We start from the raw sequence: 14,369 nt of genomic DNA on the forward strand, positions 1-14,369 counted from the left end.
CTTTCTTAGACTGACTGCTCCCTATGTTTAAAGTTTCCAACTTTGAGGGTGCTCTTGAAATGCTCCTTGTTTCCAGGTTGTTATTGATTCAGGTAGCACCTTCGCAAGGAACTGTGAGGACTAGATGAGTTAATCCATGTAAAGTTCTTGGAAATGCCTGGCACAGAGTAAGCGTTCAATGAGTGGTGGCTGCTATGATAATTGTTTCCCCATTCCTTGTGGGGCTTCTCTCTATGCGTGCATTACTACTGCTGGGTTCAAAGTTAGAAGGGGAAGGAAAATAGGCCAGTTGGTGGGACCTCAGGAGAAGAACAAACCCTATCATGCAGAAAGATTATAGTAACTTCAAAGTATAGTTTTGGAAAATCTCTTTAAATCTAACCAATGCACAATGGAAAACCCCTAAAGAACCAATCTAATTATTTAATTAAATGGAACCATTATGCTGACTTTTACTACAGAAGGCAAGCATAATTTAGAAAATGGGGCATTTTAATTCTCTTTTGTTTTCCAATTAACGCAATTGCTCTAAAAGGAGGTCCTGTGCTTGAGTGTACATGTTCTATGAGTACATATTCCCTATGTAATTTCAGTCTCTTATTCTTTCTCATCCAAAAAAAAAAAAAAAAAAACCAACCAAACAAAAAACTTTACCTGTTGACATGGAGGTTTATTTATTACAGTGCTCAGGCTACCCAGATTACAACCTTGGAGCAAATGTCTTCCTGCCGTCAAAGCTGCCCTGAACACGCAGGCCCACCACGCAGCTCTCCTCTCCCTGGGGCTATAATTAGGACGTTGAAGTAATGGAGCTCTCACTTTTTTGCTGATGCCAGCTCACCACAGCAGACCACATGAGTTTACTCTTAGTTGAAAGTGGTAAAGAAAATGCCAAGAACATTCATTTTAATTGGTCAACATTATGTGGGTCTTCAGTGCCACCGTTTTATGGTCCTCTGTTTTAGATTTCTTTCTGCCACCAGCCATCAGCCTATTATGATGGGTGTTCTTATGTGCATTTGATTATCCTTTTATTGTTATTTTGATTGTTACTTGTTTATGAATGATTACAAATTTCATCCTCTTTTTTTTTTTTTTACCTAAGTAACAATTTCATCTGCCCTATTAGCTATTAAATTCTATACAAAAGACTGACGTTTTCACTTTGGTGAAAAATTAGTTTTTCATCAAATAGTCCCTGAGACTAGGAGAGATGGCAGAGATTTTTTTTCTTAAATGCGTGCTCTGATGCTGGTATTTTGTAGTCTAAAACGTGGGTCATTAGGGTAATGTGTGGTGATGGTGGCTGTGGTGATACCAGTGATACTCTCGTGTAACTAGACATGTTTCTTCTGCGTTGATTGGACTGAGTTCACTTGAACTCTGGAAAATGTTTAATTTGTTACTCTAACATGGAAAACACCATGTAAATCAGGAGAGAATGGTAAAAGAGAAACATGTGTTTTTTTAAAAGTGAACTCACTATTCTTAAAAGTCTTGGGGCAGGGGTGATCCAGGAAGTTAGACACTGATCTGAGTGGAGGAAGTACAGTGTTTGCCTCTGACATTGATAGAAGACTTTGTCATGGGGACCTTCCTGGTAGCCTTTTAATTACATAGCACTCCTGCTAATGTTGCAAGATGTGAGTAGTAGCCAAATTCCTCTTCAGTGTCCCATGCACCTTCTCCCCTCTCCAGGAAGTCCTTCTCACATAGGCCTCTGAGGAGGATGGGGCAAGTTGTTCTGACAGTCTCCTCTGTGTTGCTTGCTTGCTTTGGTCAGACTGAAGAAGTTCGTGAGTAAATATTAAAATGGGAAACTATTTCATGCAGAGAGGACATTGTAAAAGCAGTTATGAAGATTAAGAATAAGTTTGCACAACTGGTGTCAAATGCGGCTTTCCTGATGGCTCAGCCGTAAAGAATCTGCCTGCAACGCAGGAGACACAGGAGACATGGTTTGATCTCTGGGTTGGGAAGATCCCTTAGAGGAGGAAATGGCAACCGACTCCAGTGTTCTTGCGTGGACAGTGCCATGGACAGAGGAGCCTGGCAGGCGGTAGTCCAAAGGGGCACAAAGAGTCAGACACCACTGAGTGACTGGACACAACTAGCGTCACATGACAAATTCATGCAATGAGTGATGAGTCTGATACCCTTTATTCAAGGGGGACAGTCCAGGCTGGGGGCCACAGTTCCTCACAAGCAGTGGGGCAGTCTTCTGGACATGACTTTAGAGCATTAGAAGTGGCAACACAGAAGACAGGGCCATGACTGGTGGGGATTGCGTATCTGACTTTATTTAGAAAGATCAAAGAACAAGGAAGTAAGTATGGAGCCCAGAGCTGGCACTGCGCTCAGGGATGGGCTGAATGGATACTGTGATTCTGGTCAAGCAGAGCATTTACAGCCAGCCACGTGAAAGGTCAGCCTGCTGGTGTGGCACCAGGCAGGAGTGGCCCCAACTTGGGTCTAGAAATTTTTTTAAATACTAGTTTTGTTTTATTTTTGAGTGGGGACTAGGTAGAAATGAAAGAGAAATTTAAATTAATTACAACTGGAAAGCCTTGACATGAAGGATAACAAAAAAAAAAAGGAAGTGAGCTGCAAAACAAAGGATGACTAGTTTGTTCTCTGGCCTCAATGGTGGACTAGTGGCTAGGATTCCTGGTTTTCACCCAGGCTAATCAGGTTCAGTTCCTGGGCAGGGAACCAAGGTCTCACTTCAAGACACCAGGCATTATTGTCTCCTCGACATTAGTGATATTGAGAAGATCCATTTATGAGTATAAAGTAGTCATCTAAAGTTCGTAATTTAATAAAAAGTTGTATGTTTTTATATACATATTTTAAAAAAGCATTATTGTTTAAGGATTAAGATCAGGGTTAAAAGAAAATAAATTTAAGTTGTTCCTAATTTTATGGAATATTGATTTTCTGACTCAAATACTATTCCTCTGTTACACTTCAAGACTAATTTATGAGGCTGATATAATAATGACTTATCATTTATTGGATGTTTGGTCTAAGCCAGAGGTAAACAAATTCTGACCCATGAACCAAATCCAAGCTACCTCTTGTTTTTATAAAGTTTATGGCAACATAGCCATGCTCATTTGTGTATGTTTACATTATAAAGATGGAATTGAAGCATTGCAACAGAGATGGCGAAGCCCTGCTAAGGCTAAAATATTTCCTACCTGGCCCTTTGCTGAAAAAGTTTGTCAACCTCTGGTTTGAGGCAGGCACTGTTCTTTACATGCAATATGTCATTTAATCCTTACAACATCCTTAGGAAATGTCTTATCCTTCTTTCATATATGATGAAATCAAGGCTTAAAGATGTTCAGTGTCTTGCACAGGGACACCCAGCAATGTGGAAGAGTCTGGATGTGAATTCATGTGATCTCATATGTAGAGCCTGCACTTTTCATCCGGGTCCAGTTTCTTTGTCCTTGGGCTCCAGAGAGGTGGCCCATCATACTGGTTAACAGCAAGACCCTGGAACCAGATCCTTTGAATTTGAATAACCTTAGGCAACATGTGACTTAACTTCTTTGTGCCTCAGAATGGAAACATTGCTATTAGTAACCTCTTGTTTTATAGATGAGATTCTACAAATTCAGTTAAGAAATTCAGTTAAGTTTTCAGAAGACCTGAACTTAAAATGACTCCGCATCACTAGAATGCTAAGCAGACAGCGTGTATTTTAGGAGAATGATGGCTTTTGAAAGGTGAAATAGTGAATCAAATGTTATTATTATTTTTTTTTTAATTATCAGGTCCTTCATAGACAGCAGTCTCAGCCAGCCAAGGAGAGTTCTCCTCCCAGAGAAGAAGCACCCCCACCACCTCCTCCGACCGAAGACAGTTGTGCCAAAAAGCCTCGGTCTCGCACAAAGATCTCTTTGGAAGCCCTTGGTATCCTCCAAAGCTTCATTCATGATGTGGGCCTCTACCCTGATCAGGAAGCTATCCACACTCTTTCTGCTCAGCTGGATCTCCCCAAACACACCATCATCAAGTTCTTCCAGAACCAGCGGTACCACGTGAAACATCATGGGAAGCTCAAGGAACACCTGGGCTCAGCGGTAGATGTGGCCGAGTATAAGGACGAGGAGCTGCTGACGGAGTCAGAAGAGAATGACAGTGAAGAAGGCTCGGAGGAGATGTACAAAGTGGAGGCCGAGGAGGAGAATGCAGAGAAAAGTAAGGCTGCACCCGCTGAAATTGACCAGAGATAATGTGAACTCCAATCAGGCAAAGCAATACACCGGTCCAAGGATTTTCTGTTTTAGTTTTTCTGAAAACTTTTTTTTTTTTGCCTTATTTTATTTTTGTCTTTTTTGGTCTTTTTGTTCTCCTTCCCCCCCTTTTTTATTTTTTTACATTTCTTTGTTGCACAGGATACACCTGTAAGACTGAATAAGTTCAGTATTTCCGAATCAGACATCGCCTTGGCAAAGACACTAAAGTGTTACGCTTTACAATGGACTGGATCGTAGTCATTATAATCGCAGGAGACTCTGCCTTCATTATCCTTGCACTTATGGAAGAGACACCAGGCAAGTTCCCAGATGAAAAGACCTACGAAATAAATGAAGGAAGCTACAAGTGTGTGTGTATATGTATATGTATATATCTATATATTTACATATATATATTAAATTGCATGGGACAGAGAACTTTACAATCCGAAAGAATAGACTGTGAAATGAGTTCTTAAAGAAGAGACTTGTTTATGTATTAAAAAAAAAACCACTTCACAGTGAGTCGCTTTGGCTTTTTGATAAACTTGCGGCCTGCTCTCAGGGTGGGGTGACTTATTTTTGAATTCCTATTTATTTTCTGTGTTTGTCCCTGATTTTTTTTTTTTTTTTAAATTCTATGGCTTCCTATCTGGCAGCTTGATGGGTAATTTTTGAGGTATGTATTTAACTAAATAAATCAACACTGCCAAAAAAAGTAAAAGAAAGAAAGAAGAAGAAAGTGGAAAAAAAAAAATCAGGGCACCTTAAAATGATACCAGTCAAATTAATCTTAAAGACACAATGCACATTAAATGACTCGATGTGTTCCGTTACTCAGCTTGTCGTTACTGTAGTGAACAGGTGCATTTCTGTGGAATTCCAAGCGAGTGAAGCTGAAGTTCAGTGCAGAGAAAACTCGTCTGTTAGTGCAGCCTCGATAAAATGACATTTTAACATCAGACAAATGGAATTCACAGTATGAGCCACATTTTATTGTGAAATTTATTTACCTGCTCGTGGCTTCAGATCTTAAAATTAATAAGCCTGCTCATTTTAACTTGTTTATTGTTGCTGTTTTCTTTTTCTTTTCTTTTTTTAAAATAGAAAATAGTTCAATGTAATGTTAAGTTAGAAAAGAAGTTGCTGCCCAGGTAAAGGGGCTCCTTCTCCAATAAATCCCCGTCCCTCCAGCTCCCGAGAGACGTTGCTCAGTTCTGTTTCACTTTGGGTGTCTTCTTCGTACACATTCCATCCACTTAACCAGACATTTTTAGTCCTTGCTCTCATGCACCTCATCCCTCCCCTGCTATGGGAGCAGCCCTAACGAAAACCTGTTTTTAAATCATTGTGCAGCTCCAGGCAATAGAGTAAGCAAAGCAATTTCAGTGGAATCACCTACTCGTCATAAACTGAAACATTTTCCCAGTTACCTACATAGCAGTTACCTTACGCAAAGCAGAACTAATGCTGACTGGCTGTTAGGGGAATGAGCATTAAAGCTGCAATCTACTATAGTTCTCCCACCGCCTTTAGCTTCCCATCAGAAAGCATTACTTCCCACTTCTAGTCATTGCAAGAGGAGACCTCACCTTCAGGACTGGCCGAGCGAACCTAACCCACACTTCAAGGTGGCCATCAAACAGTCCCACACGGTTGGATTTTTTTTAAAAGTTGTGCTCTCATGCAATCTTGTCAAAGACCTCATGCAATATCACTTTGAAAGTTATTTTCTGTTTACTACACAAACATTGTAATATAACTGTTAATACTATTTATATATTTGAAAGGTATAAAAGGTCGGAGTTAAAAAAAAAACAAAACCTCTATTTGTAGATATTAACTCAGAACTTACGATATACAGGGAGAAGACATGTTGCAATACAAGCTAATTCTAGCTGCTCAGTAACCTCTGGAGTTTTTAAAGGGACATTTTCCTGTACTTTTTCAAATAATGATGTTTAAAAAATTATCTTGACACGAGCGTCATATACCTTTGCAAAAGGATGGTGGTTTGCAGTCAAGCCCTGGGCCCATCCTTCCTATTTCTGTAGTATGCTGCAGCTTTAATCAGAAAGTCCGTGGTTGCTGCTTCCTGATCTCCGAGTTACTCTTTTCCAAATTGTCTTCTTACGCTGTTGCTGAAGGTCACTCTGTACATGTAATGGAAACTGATTTTGCCAAGCTCTTACAAGGTGGTTCATCTCTCGATGGCATCCGCATTTGGTATCTTTTACACTTCAACCAAAAATTTATTAGGTATTTTTCAATGCTAAGTCTTGCCTTTTATTTTTTAATTTCACTGCCAAGTTTGCAGTGGTTCTAAGTGAATCTGTGGGCATTTTAGCCTGTGGTCTTGCCAGATCTTTGCGAATTACAATGCATATATGTCTATTTATTCAATATCTGTCATATAATATCTATTTGGAAGAAGAAACTTTCTCTTGTAGTGCCTCTTGACAAAGCACAATTTCCTGCCCCACCCCTTTTTTTTTTGTGAAATGAAAAAACAAATTGTGTTTTATTGCGGTATCAACAATGTGAATAAGGATTAACATATTGTAAATGTTCTTTTTTCCATGTAAATCAACTATCTTTGTTATCACTAAGTGATAATTAATTTTTAACTTATGTGCATTGTTAGGCTGTTAGAATTTTTTGGTTGTTAAAATAAAACGCATTCAAAAAATATGACTTTGTTTGTCAAGTGTTTTGTTGGGCATTGCCTTCTTTCCCACTGAAGTTTTCATGTGGAATGAGACCTGGCGAGTGTGAGGAAGCCCCATTCCCTTATTTACAATTGTACCTGCAATTACAAATGTTTGAGTCCTACCAATGCGAGAATTTAATTGTACATATAAATGTACATGCGTCTCTGGGTGTTTGTAAATGTATGCATGCTCACATCCTGAAGTTGGCAGCTGGGGGAGTCATTTGCCCAAACATTTTGTGGTATACAAACAAAACTCAGGGCATAAAGATATATTTATGGACTTGCTTCTTTATTTTTCTAGTGCATGTTTTCTGTTTATAATTAAAAACCCACAAATGACTGCATGTCAGGAAACTTTTGGAGCACATATGTCCATGGTTAATGGACATAATAAAAGTCTTTTATATTTAGAGCTGGGTACCATAATGTGAGCATAGAGGAATGCCGGAAGGATTGATGTATCTGAGAAATGTGTGAAAATGATGTTTTAGAAAGTGCTCACAATGGAAAAAATTGCTCAAAAGACCAAAGTTAATAAGGAAGGAGCAAGTGCTTAGCATCAGAACTGACAAAGAGAAAGTCAATTAAAAAGTGATTTTTTTTTCTTTTGATACTGTAAATTGTTTTTCCTGTCTTTTTTTTCTTTCTTTCTTTTTGTTTTTGGCACATGGTTGACATACAGATGTAATTTTTCTTTCCTTTTTTCCTCGATTTCACTTTCCTTTTTTCCAATGATTGTTGACAGCCCATGGACTATGTTAGATAAGTTTTGAGGACAGTTTGTGGAAATTGGGTGTTTACAGAAAGGCAAACAGCCCCATAGTATAGAGCACTAAAGATTTTTAAAGAAAAATGAGAGGTTCAATAGAGATGAAACATGTCTATGCAAATGTACATGAATTCTGCCTTTGGGATAAAGACATGGAAGTAAAGCATGTGTGAGATAGTCTGCCTTTTAGCACGAATGCTTTCCACCTTCATGAGATGGTATTTTCGGAGGTCATACTTCATCCAAAGTGACAAACTCAAAGCTGGGAGACTCTGCCCAAGGATGGGTTGGCTTTTGTCTTTTAGAAGAGGGTCTGTGCTAGCAACTTTTATTTCCAACAATACAAAGTCAGAGGTTTCTTAACTATGTGTTAAGTCATGTCATCTCAGAGTTGTCACTTTATGGGTTGGGTGTTTTTTTTTTTTTCCCCTTAGAGAAGATATTTTCCTTTACACTGTTATTTCTCTTTCTGCAAAGCTTTAAACAAAGATTTAAAAGTCCTCACATTTTTTTTCTAAAGGACAATCAGCATCATCATACAGTAAACATTTATTAAACATACACTCTAAACCAGATAATTTGCTAATAACTGAGGTGACAAGGAAAATTGTATAATTTAATGCTCTCCCCTCAAGGAGCTTATAACTTAATGGAAATGTATATCAATCCAGAAAAAGTGAAGTTGTCATCCAGTGGTTATACTCAGACAGATGTGTATTTGTTTAGTGAGTGGTGCAAGCATGTGCTATAATTTAGAGAATGAGAATTATCATTATTTGTGAGCTAGAATGGCCTTAGGATTGGCTGCATATCATTTTTAAAATTACAAAGTAGGAACAAGAGAAGAATTTACCTGTTTCTTATATAAAGGAAATTGCTGGGATAATCTGACTTCACAAAGTTGTCAGGGACTCAAACTCCTTCCAGTTCCACTTATCCCTATGTTCCTGTGTTCCCCTTTCCTTATGGTCCAGGATGATTGCTAGAGCCTTGCCATCACACCCACCTTTCAGACATCAGGATGGAAGAAGAAGTAAAGAATGGCATACTCCCTTCCTTTTGTGGGATGTCTTCAAGTCCTATGCTTAAATACAAGGGAGGGTGGTAAATGTTCCTAACTGTTCTGTTAATTCCAGAGAGAAGGGGAGAGTGGATACTTGGTGAGCAACTCACAGCCTCTGCCAGAGAAGGTATCAAAAAGGATGTTGAAGATAATAGATAAGAAGATAAGTACAAAAGCACATTTGTCCTGCTGCTACTTCTGTTACCTTCACCCTCTTCTTCCTTTCCATCCTGTGTTCTTTTCCTTGCTAAATTTAAGAATCAGTTAGAGCACCACTTCTTCCAGGAAGCCTTTCTGATCTGCCCTCAGTTCAGTTCAGTCGCTCAGTTGTGTCCAACTCTTTGTGACCCCATGGACTGCAGCACACCAGGCTTCCCTGTCCATCACCAACTCTTGGAGCCACTCAAACTCATGTCCATCGCGTCAGTGATGCCATCCAACCATCTCATTCTCTGTCATCCCTTTCTCCTGCCATCTTCCATCTTTCCCAGCATCAGGGTGTTTTCCAATGAGTCAGTTCTTTGCATCAGGTGGCCAAAGCATTGGAGTTTCAGTTTCAGGATTAGTCCTTCCAATGAATATTCAGGACTGATTTCCTTTAGGATTGACTGGTTGGATCTCCTTATAGTCCAAGGGACTCTCAAGGGTCTTCTCCAACACCACAGCTCAAAAGCATTAATGCTTTGGCACTCAGCTTTCTTTATAGTCCCAACTTTCACATCCATACATGACTCCTGGAAAGACCATAGCTTTGACTAGATGGACCTTTGTTGGTAATGTCTCTGCTTTTTAATATGCTGTCTAGGTTGGTCATAGCTTTCTTCCGAAGGAACAAGCATCTTTTAATTTCATGGCTTTAGTCACCATCTGCAGTGATTTTGGAGCCCAAGAAAATAAAGTCTCTCACTGTTTCCCCATCTATTTGCCAAGAAATGATGGGACCAGATGCCATGATCTTAGTTTTCTAAATGTTGAATTTTAAGACAACTTTTTCATGCTCCTCTTTCACTTCATTAAGAGGCTCTTTAGTCTTCTTTGCTGTCTACCATAAGGGTGGTGTCATCTGCATATCTGAGGTTATTGATATCTCTCCCGGCAATCTTGATTCCAGCTTGTGCTTCCTCCAGCCCAGCATTTCTCATGATGTACTCTGCATATAAGTTAAATAAGCAGGGTGACAATATACAGCTTTGATGTACTTCTTTCCTGATTTGGAACCAGTCTGTTGTTCTATGTCTGGTTCTAACTGTTGCTTCCTGAGCTGCATACAGATTTCTTAGAAGGCAGGTCAGGTGGTCTGGTATTCCCATCTGTTTAAGAATTTTCCACAGTTTGTTGTGATCCACACAGTCAAAGGCTTTGGCGTAGTCAATAAAGCAGATGTTTTTCTGGAACTCTCTTGCTTTTTCGATGATCTGCCCTGCCAGTGTGGTTACAAATCCTCCTGTTCTCACATAGCATCCAGAGTATTCCACCATTACAGGTCTGTCCCAGGTCTTGTGGCATGTTGTGGTTGCTGTATTTGCTCAGTGGGAAGGTATGAAGTTTTTCTTTGCATTTATCCATGCACAGAAGTGGGGTTGGCTGGTGAAAATAGCAGGAGCCCCGGAGAAGCAGGTGTGACAATGTTTCTTCCAGCTCAGCATGTCCAGGAGTGACACACGGAGTCAGAGACAGAAGTGAAGAATGAAAAACGCAGCAAGGCCCAGGTGATTTAGAACCCTGCCAGCTCAACATAGCAGGGTGATGGTAGAGTCAGGACCTAAAGCCAAGACTGCATGTCTCCAAAGCTTGCATCTACTCTCCAGTATCACTCCACCTCTCTTTATGTCCTAGAATATCCTAGAAAGGCTGTATGAACTGCATGTCAATTTGTTGGTCAACATGTTTTGTATGAGATGACCTTTTGACTTCACCCACTTTTTCATCATCTTGTCTGAGTATGACATTTCTGAAGGAGAAAACCTATTAGAAAAACACCATACTATGCTAGTAAAACTGTCCCAGAAGAATCTAGAAGTTGTTTCTTTGGTGACATTTTAAGAGGCTTAAAGTGTTACCTTCACATATGAAGAAATAATTACAAAAATATTCCATTAGCACTGTAATGAATGGTGCAGAGCAATGATTAATTAAAGACAGAACCATAATTTATTCGCTATCCATTATCCACAAGCATAATCCCATTTTAACACAAAACAGTACAGACTAAGGGAGTCCTGGGAGGCTCTGTGGCAACTTTGGACTATGTAGTCCCAGGAATCCTCCTCGTCCGCTGCAAGAAAAAGATAAGGAGAAAATTCTAGATTTAGTCTCTCAAGTTGATTGTGAAAAGGCAGTGAGCTATCCTAGTGTCTATTTCTTACCAGTTTTGCAGCTTGTTATTTTTCAGATCCTCAGTTTTGTTATTCACAAAAATGGGGCTAATAATTCATACATCTCAGATCTGTTGCTATGATTAAATAAGATAGGTAGAAGCATCTAGAACAAATCCTTTCTTTCTTTTTCACTTCCAAAAGTGAAAGAGAAGCAGGATATAAGATGTTATAAATGATTTTAAACACTTCAGGTAGGTTTTAGAGCAGGATTAAGTCTGATGTTATTAGACATGGTTTTACATGATTTATAGCCTGAAGGGCTACAGTGCTATTTATTTTTAGCTTTTGTCCCCCTCTTCCTTTCTTCCACTCTCTCTTATTACAATCTCTTTCTGCCCCCCCTCCCTTCTTCTCTTTCCTTCTTCCCGTCAAGAGCTATAATATGGTTTTCTTTCTAAATGAGAGAGAAAATGAAAGAGAAAGTTTAGCAGCCTCCTGAAGTCTTCAGAATTAGCTGTTTAAGCATGAATGGCACCCACTCCCTTTTTCTCTCCTGCTTCACCCTCGCTCAGTCCCGGCGTGTTCTGTAGATTCTGCTTTTTCCCTCAGGTGTGGCAGGCACCTTCTTTGCTCCCCCTGCTCCCGGATCCACGCTGCTTCCTCATCTGCTATGAAGACCCCAAGTGTCCCCTGAGGGACCCCTGAAGGCCTCCGCCTTCTTCCTGCAGCCTGGACCTTTCCTGCACCTCCACACTCTCCTCTGCCGCCCGCTCACCGCCTCCACCGAGAGTGTCCCCCACTGACTTACCTTCTTCCCCAAACTTGATCCACCAGCTGATGGCAACTCCGGCCTTCCAGTTGCTTGGACCTAAAATCTTGACTTGATCCTTGATTCTTTGTCAGCAAAGTTCTTCAAAATACATTCAGGATGTGACAACCTGTCGCCTTTGATACTGCCACCTGCTTGGAGAGAGGCACCGTCATCTCTTACCTGATCCCACTCTCTCCCTGCCTCCTGGCTCCCTGGAATGCAGGGCTCATTCTTGCCTCAGGGCCTTTACTCTTTTCCCGCTTCATTTTGCCAGGAAAGCTCTTCCCCCGAGGCTGCAGGGCACATTCCTCAAGTCCCCTCAGTCTGCTCACATGTCACCTCCTCAATGACAACTACTCTGACCACCTTATTTAAAATTGCAAAAAGGTCCCACCCCTGCCTTCTGGATCCCTTTTATCCTACCCTAGTTTAATTTTTTTCATGGCTTCTAACATAATCTGTAATTTACTTATTTTTCCTGTTTTTATTTACTTGTCAGTTCCTTTACCCCAATGAAAACACCAGGAGGGCACAAAACCTATGTTTCTTTCTTTTTTTTTTTTAACCAATAAATATTTAAGTGAACTACCTTTCCTAACAGTTTTCTTCTAGTGAGATTTTTCAATTTTCCCAACTTCAGCCTAGATGAAGGATTTAAATTACTTTCTAGAGATGAACTTTGCCTGAATATTTCTTTGGTGCGTAACCCAGGTACCTGAGGCCTCAGGAACTTCCAAGGCCGACATTTGTAAATTCACACGTGTTTAATTTATGGTCTGTGAGTCTATGCTGTCTTGGAAGACAGAATCACTGAATCATGGATTCTGTTGTCTAGCACATCCTCTATTCAAAGTAGAAAACCCTTTTCAGGTTGGAGGCGTCCTTGGCTGGAGGCCAGGCAGTCTTTGTCCCTCCATAACTAAGAGCTTATGGCTTTGGAACTCAGCCCAGTCCACCTTGGGTCAGCTCTGAACTGAGCTCTTATGAATGCCACCTAAGACTGCATAGGCTCTTCCAGTAATCGCCCCACATGTTTGAACTCACATTGGATTTTGACCACTAAATCTTCTAAGTTCTTAGGTTTCTTTTACTAACCGTGCAATGCAGTCACAAAGAGAGCTTATGTCACTCAGACTCAATGAATAGAAAGACACAGCTTAGGTCAAAGGAAGTGATCACCTTGTCCTCTTCAAACCTATCAGGCCACATTACAGCAGTACTGTCAGTTCTCACGACATGTTTTGGAAATGTATCAGTAAACTGTAGTATATTCAGAAGACCCAGGGTGATCAGGATGGCAAAGGACCTGGAAAGTGTGCGTGTATGTGCGTGCTAAGTCGCTTCAGGTGTGTCTCACTCTTTACGATCCCATGGATGATAGCGCACCAGGCTCCTCTGTCCGTGGGATTCTCCAGGCAAGAAAACTGGAGTTGCCATGCCCTCCTCCAGGGGATCTTCCTAACCCAGGGATCGAACCTGCATCGCTTACGTCTCCTGAATTGGCAGGTGGGTTCTTTACCACTGGTGCTGCCTGGGAAGCCCATTGAAAGTTTACCTTCTATTAATTTATTCAATTTAATAATTTTCTTATTCATCAACCAACAAACCAAATTTGTGAACTGTCTATTGGATTGAAATCAGTGTAAGGGAAGTGAAGTCAGGATTGCTAGCTGACAACAGCAGAGCTAACTCTAGTTAGTGAAGCAGAAAAGGGAATTTACTAAAGCCATGAGAACCCTCAGAGAATTTGGAGAAGGGTCAAGAAATCAAGTGCAGAGGTGAGGCTCAAGATCTGAGACTACTCCAGGGGAGACGAACTGCTATCCCATGAGGTGCAGGCATCAAACCTTGGCCCCTGGCCCAGGGCATGGATACCCCCTGTAGAACCTCTACCCCTGCTGCCTCTGAAGGCCAGGGCTCTGCTCCTGCCCTTAACAGAATGGAATCTATGAGGCACATTTTTCTTCATCCCACTTCCTTCCAAAACAACGTCTCATGCAGATGCAACTGAATGAAATAGTCTAAGTCATAGGCAAGGAAGGTTGGGAAATCATAGGAAATTCTCTGAACATAGGACAAATAGTTAGAAGTACTCAGAGACCCAAAGCAATGGGATTACTTGTGAGCTTTTTGAGGAAAGACACTGTTATTTAAATAATGCGGTGTTTGGTCTGAAATCGGAAAGATGTAGTATGAATTCTGACCACTCCACTTCTTAGCTCTCTATGACTTTGAGCTATTGTTTAACCTAGATCTCAATTTCCACAAGATGAAAATAATACCTATCATGCAGTGCTTTTGTGTTTGAGAATCATGGTTAAAGCTTCTAAAGCACAATATATATGTGTGTGTGTGTGTGTGTGTGTGTGTGTATGCATACTCAGCCTTGTCTGGCTCTTTGTGACCCCATGAATTGTAGACCACCAGGATCCTCTGCCCATGGAATTT

General features: G+C 40.5%; 1 protein-coding gene across 4 annotated transcripts in view; it reads left to right on the forward strand.

Annotated features, from left to right (window-relative positions):
* The window catches only part of SATB2 (SATB homeobox 2), a 212,439-nt gene extending 205,501 nt beyond the window's left edge, over positions 1 to 6,938 (forward strand). For all 4 annotated transcript variants that reach the window (XM_043910475.1, XM_043910474.1, XM_043910473.1 and 1 more), the window contains one exon: positions 3,783 to 6,938. In XM_043910475.1, the coding sequence (XP_043766410.1) occupies positions 3,783 to 4,244 (462 nt within the window). In that variant the 3' untranslated portion in view covers positions 4,245 to 6,938. The remainder of the gene's footprint in view (positions 1 to 3,782) is intronic.
* The last annotated feature ends 7,431 nt before the right edge of the window (positions 6,939 to 14,369 follow it).

This window comes from Cervus elaphus, chromosome 8 (genome assembly GCF_910594005.1).
Source record: "Cervus elaphus chromosome 8, mCerEla1.1, whole genome shotgun sequence".
Classification (NCBI taxonomy): domain Eukaryota; kingdom Metazoa; phylum Chordata; class Mammalia; order Artiodactyla; family Cervidae; genus Cervus; species Cervus elaphus.